This window comes from Diceros bicornis, chromosome 19 (genome assembly GCF_020826845.1).
Source record: "Diceros bicornis minor isolate mBicDic1 chromosome 19, mDicBic1.mat.cur, whole genome shotgun sequence".
Lineage (NCBI taxonomy): Eukaryota > Metazoa > Chordata > Mammalia > Perissodactyla > Rhinocerotidae > Diceros > Diceros bicornis.
The window spans coordinates 42,905,801-42,927,143 of NC_080758.1; the positions used below are offsets into that span (position 1 = coordinate 42,905,801).

Here is a 21,343-nt window from a genome sequence, read left to right on the forward strand (position 1 = left end):
TACCTTTCTAAAACCTCAAATTAAATGCATTTCCATTTCCACTGATTAATGTATCTCTAATCTTCATTAATAATTAACACTTAGAAGAATTCCATATTAATAAATTTGGGTAAGAAATGACTAAATTATAGAGCACACATCCAGGAGGAAGTTGCAAATCTTTACTGAGGCCTCATTGTTTGTATACCATCATATAGTTTGTCCTGATATGTAGGAGATAGATAGGAAATAACGGAAATTTATTCAGCAGAATTTTTTTTATTGATTCTAGTGTATAAAATGAATTGCGTTTGGTGTCAGGGAATACAAAGGAACATAAGACACGGTCTTTATCTTTGCAGAATTTGTGATCTAGAGATGGGTGTGTAGAAGACAGATACATTAACAAGTAACTAGACTGTGGGATTTGATGGTAATAATAGTTAATATTTAGCACTTAATGAACATTTCAGTAGCTGTCCTAGTGGGGTTTTTTTTTTTTTTTTGTGAGGAAGATCAGCCCTGAGCTAACATCCGTGCCAATCCTCCTCATTTTTTTCCCCCTTTTTCTCCCCAAAGCCCCAGTAGATAGTTGTGTCATAGTTGCACATCCTTCTAGTTGCTGTACGTGGGACGCAGCCTCAGCATGGCTGGACAAGCAGTGCGTCGGTGCACTCCCGGGATCCGAACCTGGGCTGCCAGCAGCAGAGCGCACGCACTTAACCTCTGTTAAGTGCCCCCTGTCCTAGTGTTTTATGTGGCATTATATTATTTAATCATTACAACAACTCTATGCAGGAGACATTATTATTATCTCACTTTATAGCTGATAAACCCGAAACTCAGGAAGGTTAGGCAACTTCTTCAAGATCACATGCCTAGTGAATGGGTGGGTGGAGGAGCCAGTATGCAGACCTAAGCCCAAAGGTCCTTAAAGGTCATACTCAGAAGGCAGTCAAAATAAATAAGGTACACCAAAGAAAACACTCTTCATTCAAACTTGGGTCAAGCAGATGTTATGGCAATTGGCTTGGCCTGGAATGATAAGTGTGAATAGAGATGAAGAAGATCTTCGCTTCTAGGACTGAGGCAGGTAGAGGACACTAAAAGAGCCCTTGAGAAAATAGAGAAGAGCCACACGTTGTCATCTGTGTAGGTGGTAGCATGAGTGGAACAGGGGTGTTGAAACTGAGAAAAGTGGTTGGAATCAGATACTGTTGGCCTTGAGCGTTACCTCAAAAAGTCTAGACATTCCTCATTAGGCAGAGAGGAGTCACTGAACAGTTGTGAACCAGATCAGAGCTGTATTTTAAGATTGATTTGGCAGCTACACATATAAAAGGAATTGGAGTCAGGAGTGGGAAGGAGAGGAACAGTTAGGAAACCACAAAATAGGGAATGCAAATGGCACTGTAGTCTGAATTTGGGTTTCAATAATATGAGGAGAGAGGAAAAAACAGGGAGGCAGGACAGGATTTGGCATGCACTAGATGTGAGGAATATTTAAGGAGAGAGATCACAACATCAAAAGTTGAAAAAAGCAATTATGTCGTCTAGAGTGCAGAGGAAGTACACACCCTTGAGCAGTAGAAGGGAGTTACACTGAGAGACGAGAGGAGGGGAGTTAGATGGGAATGGTGTAACTGGTGGAGGCTCTCGGGAACACGTGGTTAAATGCATGGATTTGCTTGTGTAGCAAACTAGCACTTCTCCTGGTGCAGAGCAGGGCTTGGGCGCTGTGTTGACCTACTGCCGTGTGGTGATGCCCACGTTTCTCAGATACTTGAGTTGAGCATGGATACCTTTAATAAATTCAGATAAAAACTGTGGCATTTAAAGTCTACGATTTTTATTTCTTAGGAATTGAAATGACTGAAGTGACCATGAGTTACTTTTTATTAGTAAAACAAATTATTGCATAATTTGTTATAAATATATAATAATTTTGTAAAGGAAATGTAAATTTTAAATTGTACTCTAATGTGTACACTTTCTTCCTAGTTTAGCATACTAATATAAAACAATAGAAATGCATGATTTAACACTCTCTTTTCTACTGAGGTGTTGTTTTTTACTTTATTTTGATTTTTTATTAATCAAATTGAAGAAATCTGGTGTTTCTAGCTTTCATATGAGTTTTTCTTTGTCTTTTCCTATTTTTTTAATAGATGATAATAATGAAGAAGAAGATGTTGACATGAAGGAAGATTCAGGTATTAAATTTATGATTTTATTCTTATAGCAGAGGCAGGGATCATTTTGTTGTTTGTGCACACTTCACATTTTTTCAAAGAAAGATAAAATATGGTTAATAAAATAGAAATGACAGTGCCAGCCTGGTGGCATAGTGGTTGAGTTCACACGCTCCACTTCGGTGGCCCGGGGTTCGAGGGTTCGGATCCCGGGTGCAGACCTACACATTGCTCATCAAGCCACGATATGGTGGCATCCCACATACAAAATAGAGAAAGAGTGGCACAGATGTTAGCTCAGGGGCAATCTCCCTCACCAAACAAATAAATAAATAAAATAAAATAAAATAGAAATGTACGCTCAAGGTCATAAAATAAGGAAGTAGTTGTGCTAACTCTTATGGCTAATACAGTAACTATATTTAAGCATTAAACATGACTTTGAGCTTCCTGACAGCTAAGGTAAAAATGGAACATGACGTTGTAGTAATAGTTGTGTAACAAATCACCTCGAGAACTGAGAGGCTAAAACAGCCACTTGCTATGCTCATGTATTCTGTGGGTCAGGAATTCAGACAAAACACAGCCAGGGTGACTGGTCCACAGGTCTGAGGTCTCAGCAGGAAGACTCAACAGCTGGGGCCTGGAATCGTCTGAGGATTCATTCGCTCACATGTCTGTCTGACGATTGATATCAGCTGTGAACTGAGACCTTAACTGGGGCAGTTTTCCAAAACACCTATACATGGCCTCTTTATGTGGCCTGGGCTTCCTCACAGCATGGCAGCCAGGTTCCAAAGTGGTTTCTCTAGAGAAAGTGAGTAAGCCAGAGGGAGCTGTACTCTTTTTAAGACTCAGTCTCAGGGTCCCATAGCATCACTTCCACCAAAGTCTTTTCTTTGGAACAGTCACTCACAAGCCCACCCAGGCTCAGGGGAAGAGAAAATAGACTCAGTCTCCTGATGGGGAGTGGCAAGGTTCTGCAGAGCATATAGGACCTGAAATATTGCTGTGGCCATCTTTGGAAAACACACCTTGTACATATGATATATTGCTCTCATTATTAGAAATTAAGATGCATGCCAACTCCTCAAGAAAGACCAATGTTTGAGGAGGGAAATCTAGTGGCTAAAAGCATAGATTCTGGACTAAGGCAGCCACTCAATATGTGCTTGATCACGACTGTATGAATCAGTAGGCCTGAATTCAATCCTAGCTCCACCACATGTTGACTTTGGGCAAGAGTCTTTTCTCTGTGAGCCTCAGTTTACACCTCTGGGGACAATAACTTACCATACAGTCTTGTTTGGGGGCCTAAATGAGATATCATACCTAAAATGTTTCTTAGACCATAGTAAACACAATAAATGATTGCTTTTTTCTCTCTCATTCTAACAGATACTGGAAAGGTATAGGACTTAATTCTATGGTATAAGAGCTCTGTGTCTCCATTTTGTCAACCACACTTCTAAGGAATGATATGGGGCCAGGTTTCAACACTGAAATAGATATACTAGAGGTCCTAATTTTGTGTAATCTCCTCTTTGATGCCAGAACTCCCTACAAATCACTGACAACCTCCATCTGAGCATCTCCATTAACAGGAATCTTTAAGTTCTGAGGAAAACAATCTTGTTAAGCAAGGTTTGGTTAAAATTGTCCTTCTCCTTGTTAGGTTAAATCTGTCTCCCTCTCCTGACCACCGCTATCTTCATGGAGAAATAACGCAAGTTCCTTTTCTTCATAACAGTTCATTGGAACAATGATCATAGTTTCTATCTACTCTTCTCCAGTCCGCACATGTCTGATTCCTAAAGTTCCCTTGGTCTCCCAGGGCAATGGATTCAGAGGGGATGAGAAGTAGAGGGAGGATCTAAAAGTTAGGAACAGGAATGAACGAGGTGGAAGAGGGACTGTGACAGCAGCTGTCAGTTCCCTACCTGTGTCCCCTTGGCACTCACTGTTGTTTTACAAGACCAACAGCTTTATAAGGAAAGTTCTTGTGACTCTCAGCTGAGTCCTTTTCACTGATCCTGAAAGCAAACTCAGAGTACCAGGGAATTAATTTCTGTGGAGCAGCCTTCAACGAATGATGGACAAGAATTGATCAATACCCCTGCAGGACACATCTAAGGCACGTTCTATTCCAACACTGTCCAGTAGAAATACAATGTGAGCCTCAAATGTGAGCCTCATGTATAATTTCAGATTTTCTAGTAGTCACATAGAAAAAAGGAAAAAGAAAAAATGAAATTAATTTAATAATATTTTAGGTCACATAATATATCTAAAATATTATGATTTAAACATATAATCAATATAAAAATTATATTAGTTGGATATTTTACATTCTTTTTTTTCCATGCTAAGTTTTTGAAATTTGTGTATATTTTACATTCACATCTCAGTTTAGGAATACATATCCTAGCCACATTTCAAGTACTCATTGGCAATATGTGGTATTGAACAGCAAGATTCTATATCATCACCCAGAGGTTCCCAGTAGAATTGAGTCCTGATTGTCCACAGGGGTACTTGGTCATTAACACCCAGTATTGTCTGCCTTCCTTTTCTCATTTCCCTACTCCCCTCTGGCTCTTCCTGGGATAATCTCTGAAATTAAGTGCTTGCACTCAAACCCTTGTCTCAGTGTCTGCTTCTGAGAGAATCTAGCCTAAGACAAGGACTCTGCTTGCCTTTTGTAAAGCATAAAGCCCAAAGTAAAATTTCAATTAAAATGTCAATATCTAGGGGCCGGCCCGGTGGCACAAGCGGTTAAGTGCGCGCGCACCGCTGCGGCGGCCTGGGGTTCGCTGGTTAGGATCCCGGGCGCGCACCGACGCACTGCTTGGCGGGCCATGCTGTGGCGGCGTCCCATGTGGAGTGGAGGAAGATGGGCACAGATGTTGGCCCAGGGCCGTCTTCCTCAGCAAAAAAAGAGGAGGATTGGCGGATGTCAGCACAGGGTTGATCTCATCACAAAAAAAAAAAAAAAAAAAGTCAATATCTATACATACGTAGAATGTGTTTTTCTTTAAAAGACCCGTATGTTGAAAAAAGCCTTTAAGTGATCACTCTGTCTTGGATTAAATTCCATGAATTTAATGTTAATGTTTGCTGTTCTCATTTATCCTGCTCATGTGAAGTATCCTTGGAATATCCTTCAGCTGTGGGGAGTACTGCCCTTTCAACCAGCCAGTTTAAGGACTTTATCTTGCTAACGATTATTTGCCTAGCTGCCGTAAGTACATATTTCTAGGCAAAGGGAGTTGACTTCTTAATGAGATGCAGCTAGCTATCCAAACTACTGAGTGATTTTAAGGAAATCATTATTAATGCTAATACAGAGCCCACCAGGCTGGAGTCAGCATTTGAGGTTTGAGGGCATAAATTGGATCATCATTTCTGATTTTAGTCCCACCAGGTTTCCTGGGGGTTTTGTCTCCAGCAGCTGGATGCAGCTGTGAAAGTCACACTCAATGCCGCAAGAACGCTAAGTCATGCAGGCAGAATGGGCTTGGGGAGCTGCTCTCCATTTCCTAATCTCTGAGTGCTGAAATCATGGGGGACTTCTGTGCAGGATGGTTCCATGATGTGCCAGCTGGCCTTGCCAGACATTGGTGAGCAAGCTGGCTTCAGTTCAGATCTCACACTTGGGCATGTTGGTCTCCAAGATGAGTCTGAACCAGCCCCCCAAGACTGTTAACTCCTGCCTTCCCTCTGCCCTGCATCACCTCTTCTTCTCATGCAAGTAGAAATGCTGGAGGGATTTTTAAGAATGCAGTTGACACTAGTGAAGGACTACGTGAGTGAATCAACCGGCCAAGAAATGCTAGTGAATGATAGTGAATAATAATTTGAGGTGCTGGTAAACTGACTCTAGGGTGGGGGAAAACCCGATTTGAAGAATTTGAAGATTTCTTTGGTGTAAATACACCTACCATTGTATTGTTCAAGCTACCAAACACGAGGTCAAAGGATGCAGGAGTTGGGGAGAAATGGGTACAATCAGCTGGTGCGAGCTGGCTCAAGTCATCCCCAGCACACCTCCGCTGAGCCAGACTTTAACTGAGCTTGTATCTTGTGCCAATCAGTCAACATACATGAGCTCATTTAAGACATGTAACAACTCTAGGAGGCAGGGACTGTTATTATCTAAGACTTAAGAGGGAGTAAATAGCAGAGCCAGAATTTGCATCCAGGTTTGTCTGACCCCAAAGCTTATGTTCTTAACTCTTGAGCTCCTGTCTCTAGACTCTAATAGTAGTAGAAGCAGGAGCATCTCAATGATGTCAGACAAAGTCATCTTCAATGTTAGGCTCTGCCTCCATGGGAGGTGGTATAAAGAGGCTTAAATGTCTAGAATTCCTTTTAAGTCCTTTAATCAGTTTCTTTAATCCTAGTATAGTAAATGTTTCCTCATGTCCTTCCATTTCCAAGACCATGCAGTGCTGAAATGGGCCTCAACCTGAGCCAGCAGGGACAGAAAATCAGTAGCCACCTATGGCGGTCTAGCCACATCAGAGCCAGGAGTACAACTGAGTTCCTTAGGAGGGAAAGCCATGCTCATGGCCAAGCTCCAGGTTTCCACCCTCTGCCAGAAACAGAAGCAACACAGATAATAAGATACACTGTCAATGAGAAGCATGGGGTACTTTTGAAGAATGTTCCTTTAGCTTCCCCAGGCCGAGAGAGGGAGTTGTTCCTGCTGAATCACAAGTAGAAACCTGGGCACAGAAGCCCTATGTATCAGTGACTTTCATTTGAGTGCCTCCAAAACACCTTACCCGTGGGTGTTACAAAATGATACTATACTTATGTCATAGATGACTGTTCATGATTAACATGTATCCATGCCTCCTGACTACCCAAGGAATGCCTACAACTTATTAAAAAATGAAGTACTAATATGTTTTGGGTGCTTAAATATCTCAAAATGTGGGCAAATAGATGTTTTTTAAATCTCACCCATTTCTCAAGAATTCCTATTCAGGTGGGAAACCAAGAATTAAGAATTTATTTCTCAACTTGATTCTCAAAAACTCACTTTCAGGAAATGCTGGCTTGGAGTTGAATTCCCAGCAATGGAAACTCCCCTCTTTGTTCCGGTTGCAGACGATACATTTCAGGGGCATGGAAGGGTTAGAGTCTTCTCCGAGTGAGACTGTAAATGTTGCTTTGCCCATTTGTAAATCCCTTTGAGCCCAGCATCCGTGCTCAGTGAGCTGTTCCAAGCATCTCATTTCTGTTTTTGCTGAACCCATTCTGAAGGGTCAACATCCATCTCACTCACACCTGGTGACTGAAGTTTGGGGCAGTTGCTAATGCAGTCATTGGCAACATTTTTCACCCTGGCCATGGTAATAACCTTAGATGGGACTGACTTGCAACTACAAAAAACCAACCTCATGCCCAAAAACCCTTGTAGTCCATAATGCCAAAGTTTTTAATAGCACATCTCTATCAAATGCATTTTTGTTCTGTTCCTTTTTTAATAAATGGGAAAAGAAAAATGAAACGCCATAGTTCTGTAGTGTAATTTTAGAATCCTAGCATAAGGCAACAGCTGCTAAGAGAATGAGAGTTAGGCATGGGCCCCATTATATGTTGGCCTTAAATAAAGGGCTGGGTGAAGGGGAAGTAAAATAGAATTTGAAATGAAACTTCTAGGCACCAGAGACACAAGAGAGATTAGGAAAGACAAAGGCCCTTTTCTCATGGAACTTACATTCTCAGGGGGTGGAGTGGAGAAGGGTGATATACAATAAATAAATAAACAAGAGAACAGGATAATTTCAGATACAACAAGTGATGTGTTTGAGAGACACTTCCCTTGTAGAGACCCTTCAGATTAGGTGGTCAGGGAAGACCTTTCATGAGAGTTGAATTGATCTGAGATTCAAAAGGTGAGAAGGAGGTAGATATATGAATATATGTTTTGGGGAAAGAAGAACAGAAGGTGCAAAAGTCCTGAGGCAGAAGCCAGCCTAGCAATGATTGAAGAATACAAAGGGAGCCAATATATCTGAAGCTAAAGAACAAGTGGGAGATGAGGCTACAGCTATAGGTGGAGCCCAAGAGACACGTTCTCCTGGGCTGTGGAATTGGCTTTGGATCTTATTCCAAGAGCAGTCATTTTTAAACAGGCTAGCAATACGATCTGTTTTATGTTTCAAAAGATAACTCTGGCTGCTACATGGAGGATAGGTTATAGAGAGATTAGAAAATTAGAAGATAGAATTTAGAAGGTTATTGTAGTAACCCAGGGAAGAGACGCTGCTGGTTTGGACTAGGATGATGGTTGCAAAGGATAAGCACAGTGGATAAATATGGGATATATTTTGGAGGAGAGCTGCTAAGACTTACGATAGGACTTATGATTGCTTCACTGGAAAAGTAAAAGAAGAGAAATATTAAGGATGATATCTCAGTTTTCGGTTTAAATTCCTGGGTAGATAGTAAGACCTTGAGATGTGGAATACTACGGAAAGAAGAGATTTGCAGACATCAGGAGTATTGTTCTGGCTGTGTTGTTTGAAATACCTAATGGGATTATTTACAAAATGTGAAATGCCTGATGGTTACTGAATGAAGGGAAATCATTAGGGCTAGGAAGAGTGGGGCACAGTTAAATCCCAGCCCTGAAGAGACAACAGGGAGGTGGCAGTTACAGAACCCAGGAGACAGAGAGGGCCATATGGAAAAGGCTATCTGATAGGAGCTCTGACCTTAGATTGAGGGATACCATCAGCCCACGAAGACTACCGGTAGGAAATAAATACCCTGAGTTTCCCATTGGCTGAATCTACTAGGAAGCCAGAGAGCCGGGGAGTTCATTGGTGAAATCCACAGACAGCAGCCTCCCAGAGCACAGAAGTGGGGGGTGGAAGGGTGAAGTGTGGACACTGGATCTGGAGGGGCAGAAGACACCCAGTCCAAATGCAAAACAAGGTGCCACATAGGCAGTTAAAAACATAAGCCTTGAGCTCAGTAGAGAGACCAGGACTGGAGATATAAATTAATGCCTAACAAAGTATCCTGTATCAGAATGGGATCAATTTAGAGATATGTTTCCTAAAACTGTCTTCAGAATTTAATTTATTAGCCACCTTGGATAGACTTGTGGGGAGGGACACTCAGAAAAGTGAGAAGCACAATAATTTAACTGGGAGCATATAGATGTTGTTTAGAATCTGGATTTCCAAAGAAGTCTGTTAAATAGAAGGAGGATAATTTCAAGCCCTATCCCACCCCCCAAAAATGAGATGACATTGTAGCTCATCTAGCCCTATTTTGAGGATGAAATTGCACAATGACACCTGTGCAATTAATCCACAAAGTTTTAAATCAAACTTTCCTGGAGAAAAAAAATAATAATTTGAGGTTGCCTTATGGGGAATTTTTTAATTTAAAAAATAGTACTTAAGATTTCACCTTTGTGTGCATCATTAATGATGGCAACAACAACAAAAAAAACGTTTAAACTTTAAGTCTATGTTCATTGGAGAATCACAGGTCCTTGCCAAAATTTAGGTTGGCCATGATGACAGATGAATCTGCATGAATCTTCACTGTATGTGTGTGTTTACTAAGAAGAAAACATCTCTATACTTCAACATAATTTTGAACCCTACTGGTAAATATTTAAATAAGAATGTGTTAAGGGAGTGACGTCAGCATCGTGGCGGAGTGAGCTTTCCCGTGAATTCTTCCCCCACAAGATACAACAAAAGCAACAGCCACAGACCAACAACGGAATCCCAGACAGTGAAAACCTAGAGCGGAGGGATCCACACTGCCGCACATCTGAGAGCGGAACGTGCTGGGCCCCCGGAGGAAGTGGGGAGAGGTAAGGAGAACTCCGCTCCCTCCCCATCAGATCAGCGATCCGGTCCGCGCGGCTCCCAGAGAGGGGGGAGGGGCGGCCCTCGGCGGGAAACTGTAGCTCTTCGGGCTCTCTCAGCCAGTGGGAAACTCCCGCACAGAGGGCTCAGAGGAACCACAGGGCTACCATCAACATCTGAGCAACCCAGAGAGCGGATAAAGAGGGGCAAACGAGAAGCCTCCCACGTCAGGGACCCAGAGGGCAAAAGACAGAGCTCCCCCCTCCCCGCAACCCGGAGTCTGCAGCTCGACCAGATCTAGCAGTCCGAGGCAGACCTGAACAAACTGGACTGGACCCGTGGATCGCAGTGGGGAAAAAAAACAAAACAAAACAAAACAAAACAAAACTGCGGATCGCAGCAGAAAAACTGGGGCAGAGCGCAGGGGGCTTAGACTACACAGCCCTTTACCACCAGACAGTGGCGGCAGGTGGAAATTGCAACCAGAGACTTCCAGGATGAGGAAAATCAAAACCAACACAGGAACCACAATGCAAAAATATATGAAATCACCAGACCAGAAACAAAATGACAAGCACCCAGAAATCAACCCCGAAGACACAGAAATCCATAAACTAAATGATACAGATTTCAAAATAGCTATCATAAAAACACTCAACGAAATACGAGACAACACAGACAAACAATTAAATGAGATTAGGAGTTTCTTCACAAAAGAGATTGAAATCATAAAGAAAAACCTATCAGTGCTGATGGAGATGAAGAACACAATGGAGGAGATAAAGGAGAATCTGGAATCTTTAAAGAACAGAGCTGACAATATGGAGGAAAGAATTAGTACTTTAGAGGATAGGAATACAGATATACTCCAGATGGAAGAAGAGAGAGAACTAAGACTAAAAAGAAATGAAGAAAGACTCCGAGAAATATCGGACTCTATTAGAAAATGTAACATAAGAATTATAGGTATTCCTGAGGGAGAGGAGAGGGAAAGAGGAACAGAGAGCCTATTCAAGGAAATAATAGCTGAAAATTTCCCAAATCTGGGGAAGGAGCAGGAAATACCAGTAAGCGAAGCCAACAGGATGCCTATATATATTAACAGACAAAGGCCTTCACCACGACACCTAGTGGTAAGGCTAGCCAGGGTCAACGACAAAGAAACAATATTAAGGGCAGCTAGACAAAAACAAAAAATAACGTACAAAGGAACTCCCATCAGGCTCTCAGCGGATTTCTCAACAGAAACTTTTCAGGCTAGAAGAGACTGGAATGATATATTCAAAATACTAAAAGACAAAAACTTTCAGCCAAGAATACTCTATCCAGCAAAAATATCCTTTAAATATGATGGAGAAATAGTAACTCTCCCAGATAAACAAAAGCTAAGGGAGTTCATGGCCACGAGACCGCCACTACAAGAAATACTCAAGAAGGCCCTCAGGCCTGAAAACAAGAAGAGAAAGGGAACACAAAGCTTGGAGTAAGGAGAAAAGTAGGTAGACAAAATCAGAGAAATAGTAGATCTTTACCGGAATAGGTTAGCAACCACTTAAATACTAAACTCAAAGATCAAAGGAAGAAATTCACCAAAAATAAATTTAACCTCATCACTGTAAACACACAGCCACAACACAAGATAGAATAAGGTATAACAAGAGCAACTTAGAAGGGGAAGAGGAAAGTGACGGAATGGACTTAGTATAAGGAAATAGGAGGCTATCAGATAATGGACTATCTCATACACAAGATTTTTTGCCCAAACCTCAAGGTAACCACTAAACAAATAATCAAATTAAAACCACATATGATGAACAAAGAGAAAACTAGAAGAATCATAAGACAGAACAACCAAACTGAATTGGCAGTCCAAAACAAATGGGACAAGAAACAAAGGAAATGCAAAAGAACCAGAAAATAAGTGCCAAAACAGCAACATTCAACCCTCATATTTCAATAATTACCCTAAATGTAAATGGATTGAACTCTCCAATCAAAAGATACAGAGTGGCAGGATGGATTAAAAAGCAAGACCCAACAATATGCTGCCTTCAGGAAACACATCTTAGCACTAAAGACAAGCACAGGCTCAGAGTGAAAGGATGGAAGACAATACTCCAAGCTACTGGCAAACAAAAGAAAGCAGGTGTTGCCATACTCATATCAGACAAAGTAGACTTCAAGATAAAACAGGTTAAGAAAGACAAAGAAGGGAAATATATAATGATAAAAGGGACACTCCATCAAGAAGACATATCACTTATAAATATATATGCACCCAACATAGGAGCACCATGTACATAAAACAACTATTAACAAACCTAAAAGGAGAAATCAACAACAACACAATAATAGTAGGGGATCTTAACACCCCACTTACAGCAATGGATAGATCATCCAGACAAAAAGTTAATAAAGAAATATTAGACTTAAATGAGAAACTGGACGAGATGGACCTAGTAGACATATACAGAGCACTCCACCCAAAAACAGCTGACTACACATTCTTCTCAAGCGCGCATGGAACATTCTCTAGGATAGACCATATGTTGGGAAACAAAGCAAGCCTCAATAAATTTAAGAAGATTGAAATCATAACAAGCATCTTTTCAGACCATAAGGCTATGAAACTGGAAATGAACCAGGAAAAAAAAACTGGGAAAGTGACAAAAATGTGGAGATTAAACAACATGCTACTGAACAACCAATGGATCATTGATGAAATTAAAGGAGAAATCAAAAACTATCTGGAAACAAACGAAAATGATAACATGCCATATCAAACCATATGGGACGCAGCAAAAGCGGTCCTGAGAGGGAAACTCATAGCGATACAAGCCCACCTTAACAAACAAGAAAAAGCCCTAATAGGCAACCTTAAATTACACCTAACAGAACTAGAAAAAGAAGAACAAACAAAGCCCAAAGCCAGCAGAAGGAGAGAAATAATAAAAATCAGAGCAGAAATAAATGATATTGAGACCAAAAAAACAGTAGAAAGGATTAATGAAACAAAGAGTTGGTTCTTCGAGAAGATAAACAAAATAGACAAACCCTTAGCCAGGCTAACTAAGAAAAAAAGAGAAAAGGCTCAAGTAAATAAAATGAGAAATGAAAGAGGAGAAATTACAACGGATACCATGGAAATACAGAGGATTATAAGAGAATACTATGGGAAATTATATGCCAACAAATTGGACAATCTAGAAGAAATGGATAAATTCTTAGACTTATACAACCTCCCAAAATTGAACCAAGAAGAAATGGAGAATCTGAATAGACCAATCACAAGTAAAGAGATTGAAATAGTAATCAAAAACCTCCCAAAAAATAAAAGTCCAGGACCAGATGGCTTCTCCAGTGAATTTTACCAAACATTCAAAGAAGATTTAATACCCATCCTCCTCAAACAATTCCAAAAAATAGAGGAAGATGGAACACTTCCTGAATCATTCTATGAGGCCAACATCACCCTGATACCAAAACCAGACAAAGACAATACAAAGAAAGAAAATTACAGGCCAATATCGCTGATGAACATTGATGCAAAAATCCTCAACAAAATATTGGCAAACCGAATACAACAATATATTAAAAAGATCATACACCATGATCAAGTGGGATTTATACCAGAGACGCAGGGATGGCTCAACATCCGCCAATCAATCAACGTGATACATCACATCAACAAAACAAAGAATAAAAACCACATGATCGTCTCAATAGACGCAGAGAAGGCATTTGACAAGATACAACATCCATTTATGATAAAAACTCTCAATAAAATGGGAATAGAAGGAAAGTACCTCAACATAATAAAGGCCATATATGACAAACCCACAGCTAACATCATACTCAACGGGGAAAGACTGAAAGCCATTCCTCTGAGAACAGGAACGAGGCAGGGCTGCCCACTCTCACCACTCCTGTTCAACATAGTACTGGAGGTTTTGGCCAGAGCAATTAGGCAAGAAAAAGGAATAAAAGGAATCCAAATAGGTAACGAAGAAGTGAAACTCTCACTATTTGCAGATGACATGATTGTATATATAGAAAACCCTAAAGAATCCGTTGGAAAACTGTTAGAAACAATCAACAACTACAGCAAAGTTGCAGGGTACAAAATCAATCTACAAAAATCAGTTGCATTTCTATATGCTAATAATGAACTAACAGAAAGAGAGCTCAAAAAGATAATACCATTTACAATTGCATCAAAAAGAATAAAATACCTAGGAATAAATCTTACCAAGGAGGTGAAAGACCTATACAATGAGAACTACAAGACATTATTGAGGGAAATCTACGATGACATAAAGAAATGGAAAGATATCCCATGCACGTGGATTGGAAGAATAAACATAGTTAAAATGTCTATATTACCTAAAGCAATCTACAGATTCAATGCAATCCCAATCAGAATCCCAATGACATTCTTCACAGAAATAGAAAAAAGAATACTAAAATTTATATGGGGCAACAAAAGACCCCGAATAGCTAAAGAAATCCTAAAGAAAAAGAACAAAGCAGGAGGCATCACAATTCCTGACTTCAAAACATACTACAAAGCAATAGTAATCAAAACAGCATGGTACTGGTACAAAAACAGACACACAGATCAATGGAACAGAATTGAAAGCCCAGAAATAAAACCACACATATACGGACAGCTAATTTTCGACAAAGGTGCTAAGGACATGCAATGGAGAAAGGAAAGTCTCTTCAATAAATGGTGTTGGGAAAACTGGACAGCCACATGCAAAAGAATGAAAGTGGACCATGTGCTATCGCCATTCACAAAAATTAACTCAAAATGGATCAAAGACCTGAAGGTGAGACCTGAAACTATAAAACTCATAGAAGAAAATATAGGCAACACACTATTTGACATTGGTTTTAAAGGAATCTTTTCGGATGACATGCCTACCCAGACTAGGGAAACTAAAGAAAAAATAAACAAGTGGGACTTTATCAGATTAAAGAGCTTTTATAAGACAAATGAAACCAGAATCAAGATGAACAAACAACCAACCAGCTGGGAGAGAATATTTGCAAAACATACATCTGACAAGGGGTTGATCTCCATAATATATAAAGAACTCACACAATTGAACAACAAAAAAACAAACAACCCGATCAAAAAATGGGCAGAGGAAATGAACAGACACTTCTCCAAGGAAGATATACAGATGGCCAATAGGCACACGAAAAGATGCTCAACATCGCTAATCATCAGGGAAATGCAAATCAAAACAACACTAAGATACCACCTCACGCCCGTTAGAATGGCTATAATCACCAAGACAAAAAACAACAAATGTTGGAGAGGATGTGGAGAAACAGGAACCCTCATACACAGCTGGTGGGAATGCAAATTGGTGCAGCCTCTATGGAAAACGGTATGGAGATTCCTCAAAGAATTAAAAATAGAGATGCCCTATGATCCAGCCATCCCACTACTGGGAATCTAGCCAACGCACCTGAAATCAACAATCCAAAGAGGCTTATGCACCCCTATGTTCATTGCAGCATTATTCACCATAGCCAAGAAGTGGAAGCAACCTAAGTGTCCCTCGACTGACGATTGGATTAAGAAAATGTGGTATATATATATATACAATGGAATACTACTCAGCCATAAAAAAAGACAAAATCGTCCCATTTGCAACAACATGGATGGGCCTGGAGCGTATTATGTTAAGTGAAATAAGCCAGAAAGAGAAAGACAAACACTGTATGATCTCACTCATATGTGGAATATAAACCAACACATGGACAGAGAAAACTGGACTGTGGTTACCCGGGCAGTGGGGGTGGGGGGTGGGCACAAGGGGTGAAGGGAGTCATATATGGGGTGATGGACAAACAAAAATGTACAACCCAAAATTTCACAATGTTAGAAACCATTAAAACATCAATTAAAAAAAAAAAAAAAAAAAACACAAGGGATATGGGCACTATTGCAGAGACATGTAAAACATTATACAGGAGCACAAAGGTTAGAGCAAGAGTCAGAAAAAGTCAAGAACATCACCAAAGAAGTAGTGTTTTAATTTGTTCATTAATTCAACAAAGTGAATTAATGTGCCTTTGATGCTTGAACTTAGACTACCAGAGTGAACAAGACAATGTCCTTGCCCTCACAGAGCTTACATTTTAGTGGGGAAGTATGGTAGGTTGAATAATGGCCTCTCAAAGATATCCATGTCCTAATCGCCAGAACCTATGAATATGTCACATTACGTGACAGAGAATTAAAGTAGCAGAAGAAATTAAGGTTGTTAACAGCTGATCTTAAAATAGGGAGATTATTTCAGGTCATCTGGTTGGGCCCAATGTAAGGGTTCTTAAAAGTGGAAGTGGGAGGCAGAAGAAGGGTTAGTGTCAGAGTTAGTGTGATGTGAGAGAAAAAAAAAAAAAAAAAAAGAATGTGTTAAATTTTTGTGCTTCCAGAGGGGTTAGAGCCAAAAGGTTTCTCTCCACCCCACAAGAAAAGCAAAGCAAAGAAGCCAGAATGTTCAAAAGACTCTAGTGAGGGTACGTCCTGTTCCTTCTTTCTTTAAAACATTATGCCACGAAAAGAAACTTCTACTTAATCTTTAAATTATGTGTATGCACTCATATTCAGATATCTCTAAGAGTTCAAAAATCATGGAAGGTTTCTTTATCCTTTCCTAATATGTTTACTATCTTCTGAAAGTGAGGACAAAAAATCAGATTTAGGTTTAATTTGTTATGGTAAAAATCAAATTTAAAAAATCATTTTCTTGGTGTGATGTATTTTCCATTTCTGCCAAGTGTAAAGTTGTGGGTAGCGCTTACAAGTTAGGTGTTCTGAAGTCACGGAAGGGTGAAGGTCAACATCTATGCATGATGAGCAGTGCCATAGCTATTGCTTATTGGTGTAATTTATTTTTCTCGTGAACACATTCTGAGTCCAGAATCAACCCTCAGCAATTGGGATTGGAAATGTTTACTGTCTTTAGTGTTCTCTTCCACTTTCTAGAAGTCAGTGTATCTTTGCATTTATGCACTGAATAAGTGGGCCCAATTGGGCTCAGTTTTACGAAGAAATGACCACCGTCTCTCTTCCCTTACAGCACTAGCACCATTTACAAGACACCCCAATTTTTCTTTTAAAATGTAGATTAGGTGTTTTTTTAAGTGAGCCTCTAATCTAAGAGTATGCAAAAACTTCTAAAAGGGAAACATATTTATGCCTACTACTTTCTTTTTTGGAGCCCCACTTCATCCACCGTGAAAGGGAGAGTATAATAATACTGACGGCGTCAGCTTGGGTCTTTCTGAAAGAAGATGCCAAGATGAAGTAGAAGTGCAGGAAATTTATAGGGGACAAGCCCGTGAAGGAGAAGAGGGGCAGGAGCAAGAGAAGGAGCAGGAGCAGGTGAAGGGAGAGAAGGCAGGAAGGAAGATGAGCCAGGAAGAGCCTCAGGCTGCAGTGCTGCAGTCTTGCTTTGAGAAAGTCCGGAGAGGTCAAGAGCAAGGACAGGCCATTAGAGGAGGCCTGAATTGGGCAGGAATGGGAGGGCTCTAGGATTCCCTTCCCCTGCTCGCTCACTGGCTACGAGCAGCTTGGGAAGAAAGTGGCCTCGACATGAATATAGTGCTGCAGTGGATCCCCAAAATGTGGCTGCTGGATGCTGGCAGCAAACTTCCCTCCCAGAAGCAGGTTCTCTCTTGAAGGGAGATCTTGAGCAGCTCACTTCCATGATTGCACAGCATCTGTATCAGTGTGGGGGTGCTAAATGATAAGCAATTACTCTGCCTTCACCCTCATTCAGGTTCAGAACCAATTGAGAAGGCAAAGCAATAAGAAAGTTTAAAATCAAAAACATTAACATCATCACTAATGATGTTAGACCAGAGCATCTGGTTGCTCTGCTCCCAGATGGGCTTCCTAATGCTGGATTTCACTCCTGAATATGAAAGACTTAACCCCTGTCCCCTCAGGAACAAGAACCTGTGTCCTTGGTATCCTTGGCTGCCTGGACAGAGGCTGCCCTGGTGTGCTTATTCTATGGAGAACAGATCAAGACACGCCCTCTCTGAAGGTAGATCTGAGAGAGACTCAAGATGGTGCTGTTTCTTCTCCCAGGCTCGCCATAAGTGAGGGGATGTGGAGAAGGGCATGGCAGTTAATGTCTCTGTCCTCTGAGTGAGGAGCAAGGAATAAACATTTCTGACTAACAGTAAACAATAGAAACAGTATGTATAAAGTGCCTAGCACAAGTCTGGCCTTCCATTAGTGATGGCTATTATAATTACTATTATAATCGGGACCGTGATAGGTTACACACTGTCCTAATTCATTGAAATGTGCTTGAAAGTGTAGAATCATTCAAAGAACACTTAGAACCATGGAGAAAGCTAGCAGCTCTGACTGGTCCAAGGTGGTAAGCTTTGTCAGTATCTGATTGGGAGAGTAACCAGGGCTTCCATCTCCTACTATAATTAGGTCATTTCTTGGACAATCTCTTAAGGCCATCATTAGGAAATGGACTAGGGAGAGAACAACAACTGGCTTTTCCCTGGAGAGGCTCTGTCTCACTGAATGGTTCCCATCAAAGGAACGACCTACGTCAAGGGTTGTTTTCCAGAGCCTGACTCTGTTGTTGTTTCCAGGTGTCACATGGTAGGCCATAAACCACAGCAGTTCTGTCAACTTTAATTAACAGGGGAATTCCTCCAAGTTATTCCTTCAAGTGTGTGAAAACTTCTTCTGCATCTTAAATAATTTACTTTGTTTAGGAATGTCATTCCATAATCCTAATATGACTAAATAATATGGCTTCACCTTGTCCAAAGCTATGGTCTCAGAATCTACTCTGAGTCACAAAAATGCCATCACTGTGGACTTGTTGCCAGGGACATTTAGTCTGTGGCATCATGGTGAAATGTAAATATTAGTCATTTTACAGAAACACGGGAATGGTGCATTTGTTCCTAAGATGTCTTCAAAGACAAAAAAGTGAAAATTGCTGGGAAAGGAGTGAAAGGGAGCATGATCTGACATGCCAGTGGTAGATGATTCCATGAGAGGGCCTTCATTATTTATCAATGTTTCTATTTTAACAAAATAAACTATGTCCTGAATTCATGTGTTGTACTGTCGCGTATGCTTCACTTCTTCTCATGACTCAAAGAGTTACAATCATTCTTTCCTACTGGATATGCAAATAGAATATTGTATCACTGGGTAGAGGGGTAATGTGGATCCTGACCCTTCTGTGTAGTCTTCCCGTTTTAGAGTTATCAATCCTTTTCCAACTTGATTGTCTCTCTAATATTTTTTTATTAAGAGAAGCTTCTGGTATTTTTATTTATAGATCACTCAGCTTAACTCCCCATCACTTGGCCTCATCTCCCTGCTCTCTTACCTTTGAGTCCCCTGCCTTGCTTCCAGGCCTCACGGGTACTACTGATTACCTCAGCTTGTATTATTACCTTATAATATATGTTCTCAGACAGGATCATAGAAAGTGGAATTGGAACACAAACTTGCCTAGATTTTCCAGCATATATAACCATAAGAACCATATTTCGATCCAGAGGAAGAATTTTATGAGCATATGGTCAAATTTTCTCATTCTAAAGAACTGTTTTTAAAGCAAATGCTTCAACTTGCCCAAGTCCATGCAGTTTTTTAATATCAGAATCTCTTTTTTTTCCTGGAAACAATGCAGCTTCTCTGTTCATTTTCCCTTTCTCTTCTATGGAAATTAGAACTAGTTTTGTTGAAGGAGGAAATGTTGCCATCATTACTGAAAGCATTATTGATTGAATAATGCTTATTGAATAATTATTATTTCAACTGATTAAAAGCATTACTACTTTACTAAATGTTCTATTCAAGTATTAAACATCAAAATAAAAACTCAAACCATTTCCAAATGTGTTTATTTGCAATTTTTTATACTGTAGACTTTTGGATGTAGAGTTTTGTTTTCATTATTTTGATTGAACTTTCATGGACCACGGTATATTTTGATTTAGCCCACTCCAACACTATGCCAACAATGAAATGATTAGTAATTTCAGACCACTAATTGATTGGCTGGCATCTGATATAAATGATAATGCTATCTATGAACCAGCAAATCATAGGCAGAATTATTTGCAAGAAGCCTGATTGATATCAATTGCAGCAATTCCAACTCACAATAATTTAGACCAGTTTTTTTCTTACAAAAAAATTAATTGAAAGAATATCATTAGAGAAAACTTAGAACTTTTAATAAAACATGTTTTTCTCACACTCTTTCCTCCATCCTTCCCAAGTAAATCCTCTAGAAGTTCCTTTAGTGAAAGTCTCTCAAGCTCTCAAGCTTCGTTTGTCTGAAAATGTTATTATTTTGCTTTTTTTTTTTTAAAGGCAGTTTTGCTGGGTAAAAATTTGAGGTTGATGGTTATTTTCTCACAACATTTTAAAGATACTTTCCCACAGTTTTATCAATTCTGTGGTTGTTAAGAAGTACTTTCTCTATCTAATTATTGTTTCTTTTTAGGTTATCTGTCGTTTCTTTCTGGCTGCATTGATAATCTATTCTTTACCTTTGGTGTTCCTTGGTTTTATCATGATGAGCCTTTGCGTGGATTTCTCTTTATCCTTCTTAGGATTTGATATGCTTCTTGGACATGGAAATGGGCATCTTTCCTTAGTTCTGAAAATTTTTCACCTATTGCCTCACTAAATATTAATTCTTCACTACCTTCTTTTCTTTCTTTCTCTGTCCTTCATGATTCTTAACCTACATTGCATTTTTTGTCTGTGTCTCTGTCTCTCTTTGATCATTTCTGGTTATTTTTTTCCAGTCTATCATTCAATTTGCTAATTTTCTGTTCAACTTTATTTAATCTGATGTTTATCTCTTTGCTGAGTTTCTCATTTCAATTATTATAGTTTTCATTTTTATAAGTTTTATTTGGTTCTTTTTTCAAATATACCTGGTCATTCTTTATTTAATTAACACATACAATATCTTTTTAAATAATCTGTTTCTGAAATTTCAATATCTCCAGTCTGTGCATCAAATTCTGCAGACTCGTGCTTGTGATTATTTCCTTGTATATTTTGTCTTTTTTATTGCCATAGTCCTTGGATTTTTATTTGCGGGAATTTTCTGAAGTTGGATTAAGAGCTTATTTATTTACATTTTGTTTTCTGAGATACCTCAAGATACTACCAATTTAGGAATACCTTACACTACATCTTTGGCTTAGAGTTTTATTTTTTGTTTTATTTTGTTTTGTTTGCTATTTGTCCTTAAGCCAATCTTAGTGCATGTATAAGATTAGAAAATCTCAACA

At 39.7% G+C, this 21,343-nt stretch overlaps 1 protein-coding gene across 1 annotated transcript in view; it reads left to right on the forward strand.

Annotated features, from left to right (window-relative positions):
* Nucleotides 1-21,343, forward strand: part of LOC131418212 (ADP-ribose glycohydrolase MACROD2-like) — a 709,048-nt gene that overhangs the window by 620,405 nt on the left and 67,300 nt on the right. The window contains exons 5-6 of the mRNA XM_058562207.1: nucleotides 2,148-2,192; nucleotides 16,469-16,552. Of these exons, the coding sequence (XP_058418190.1) occupies nucleotides 2,148-2,192; nucleotides 16,469-16,552 (129 nt within the window). The remainder of the gene's footprint in view (nucleotides 1-2,147; nucleotides 2,193-16,468; nucleotides 16,553-21,343) is intronic.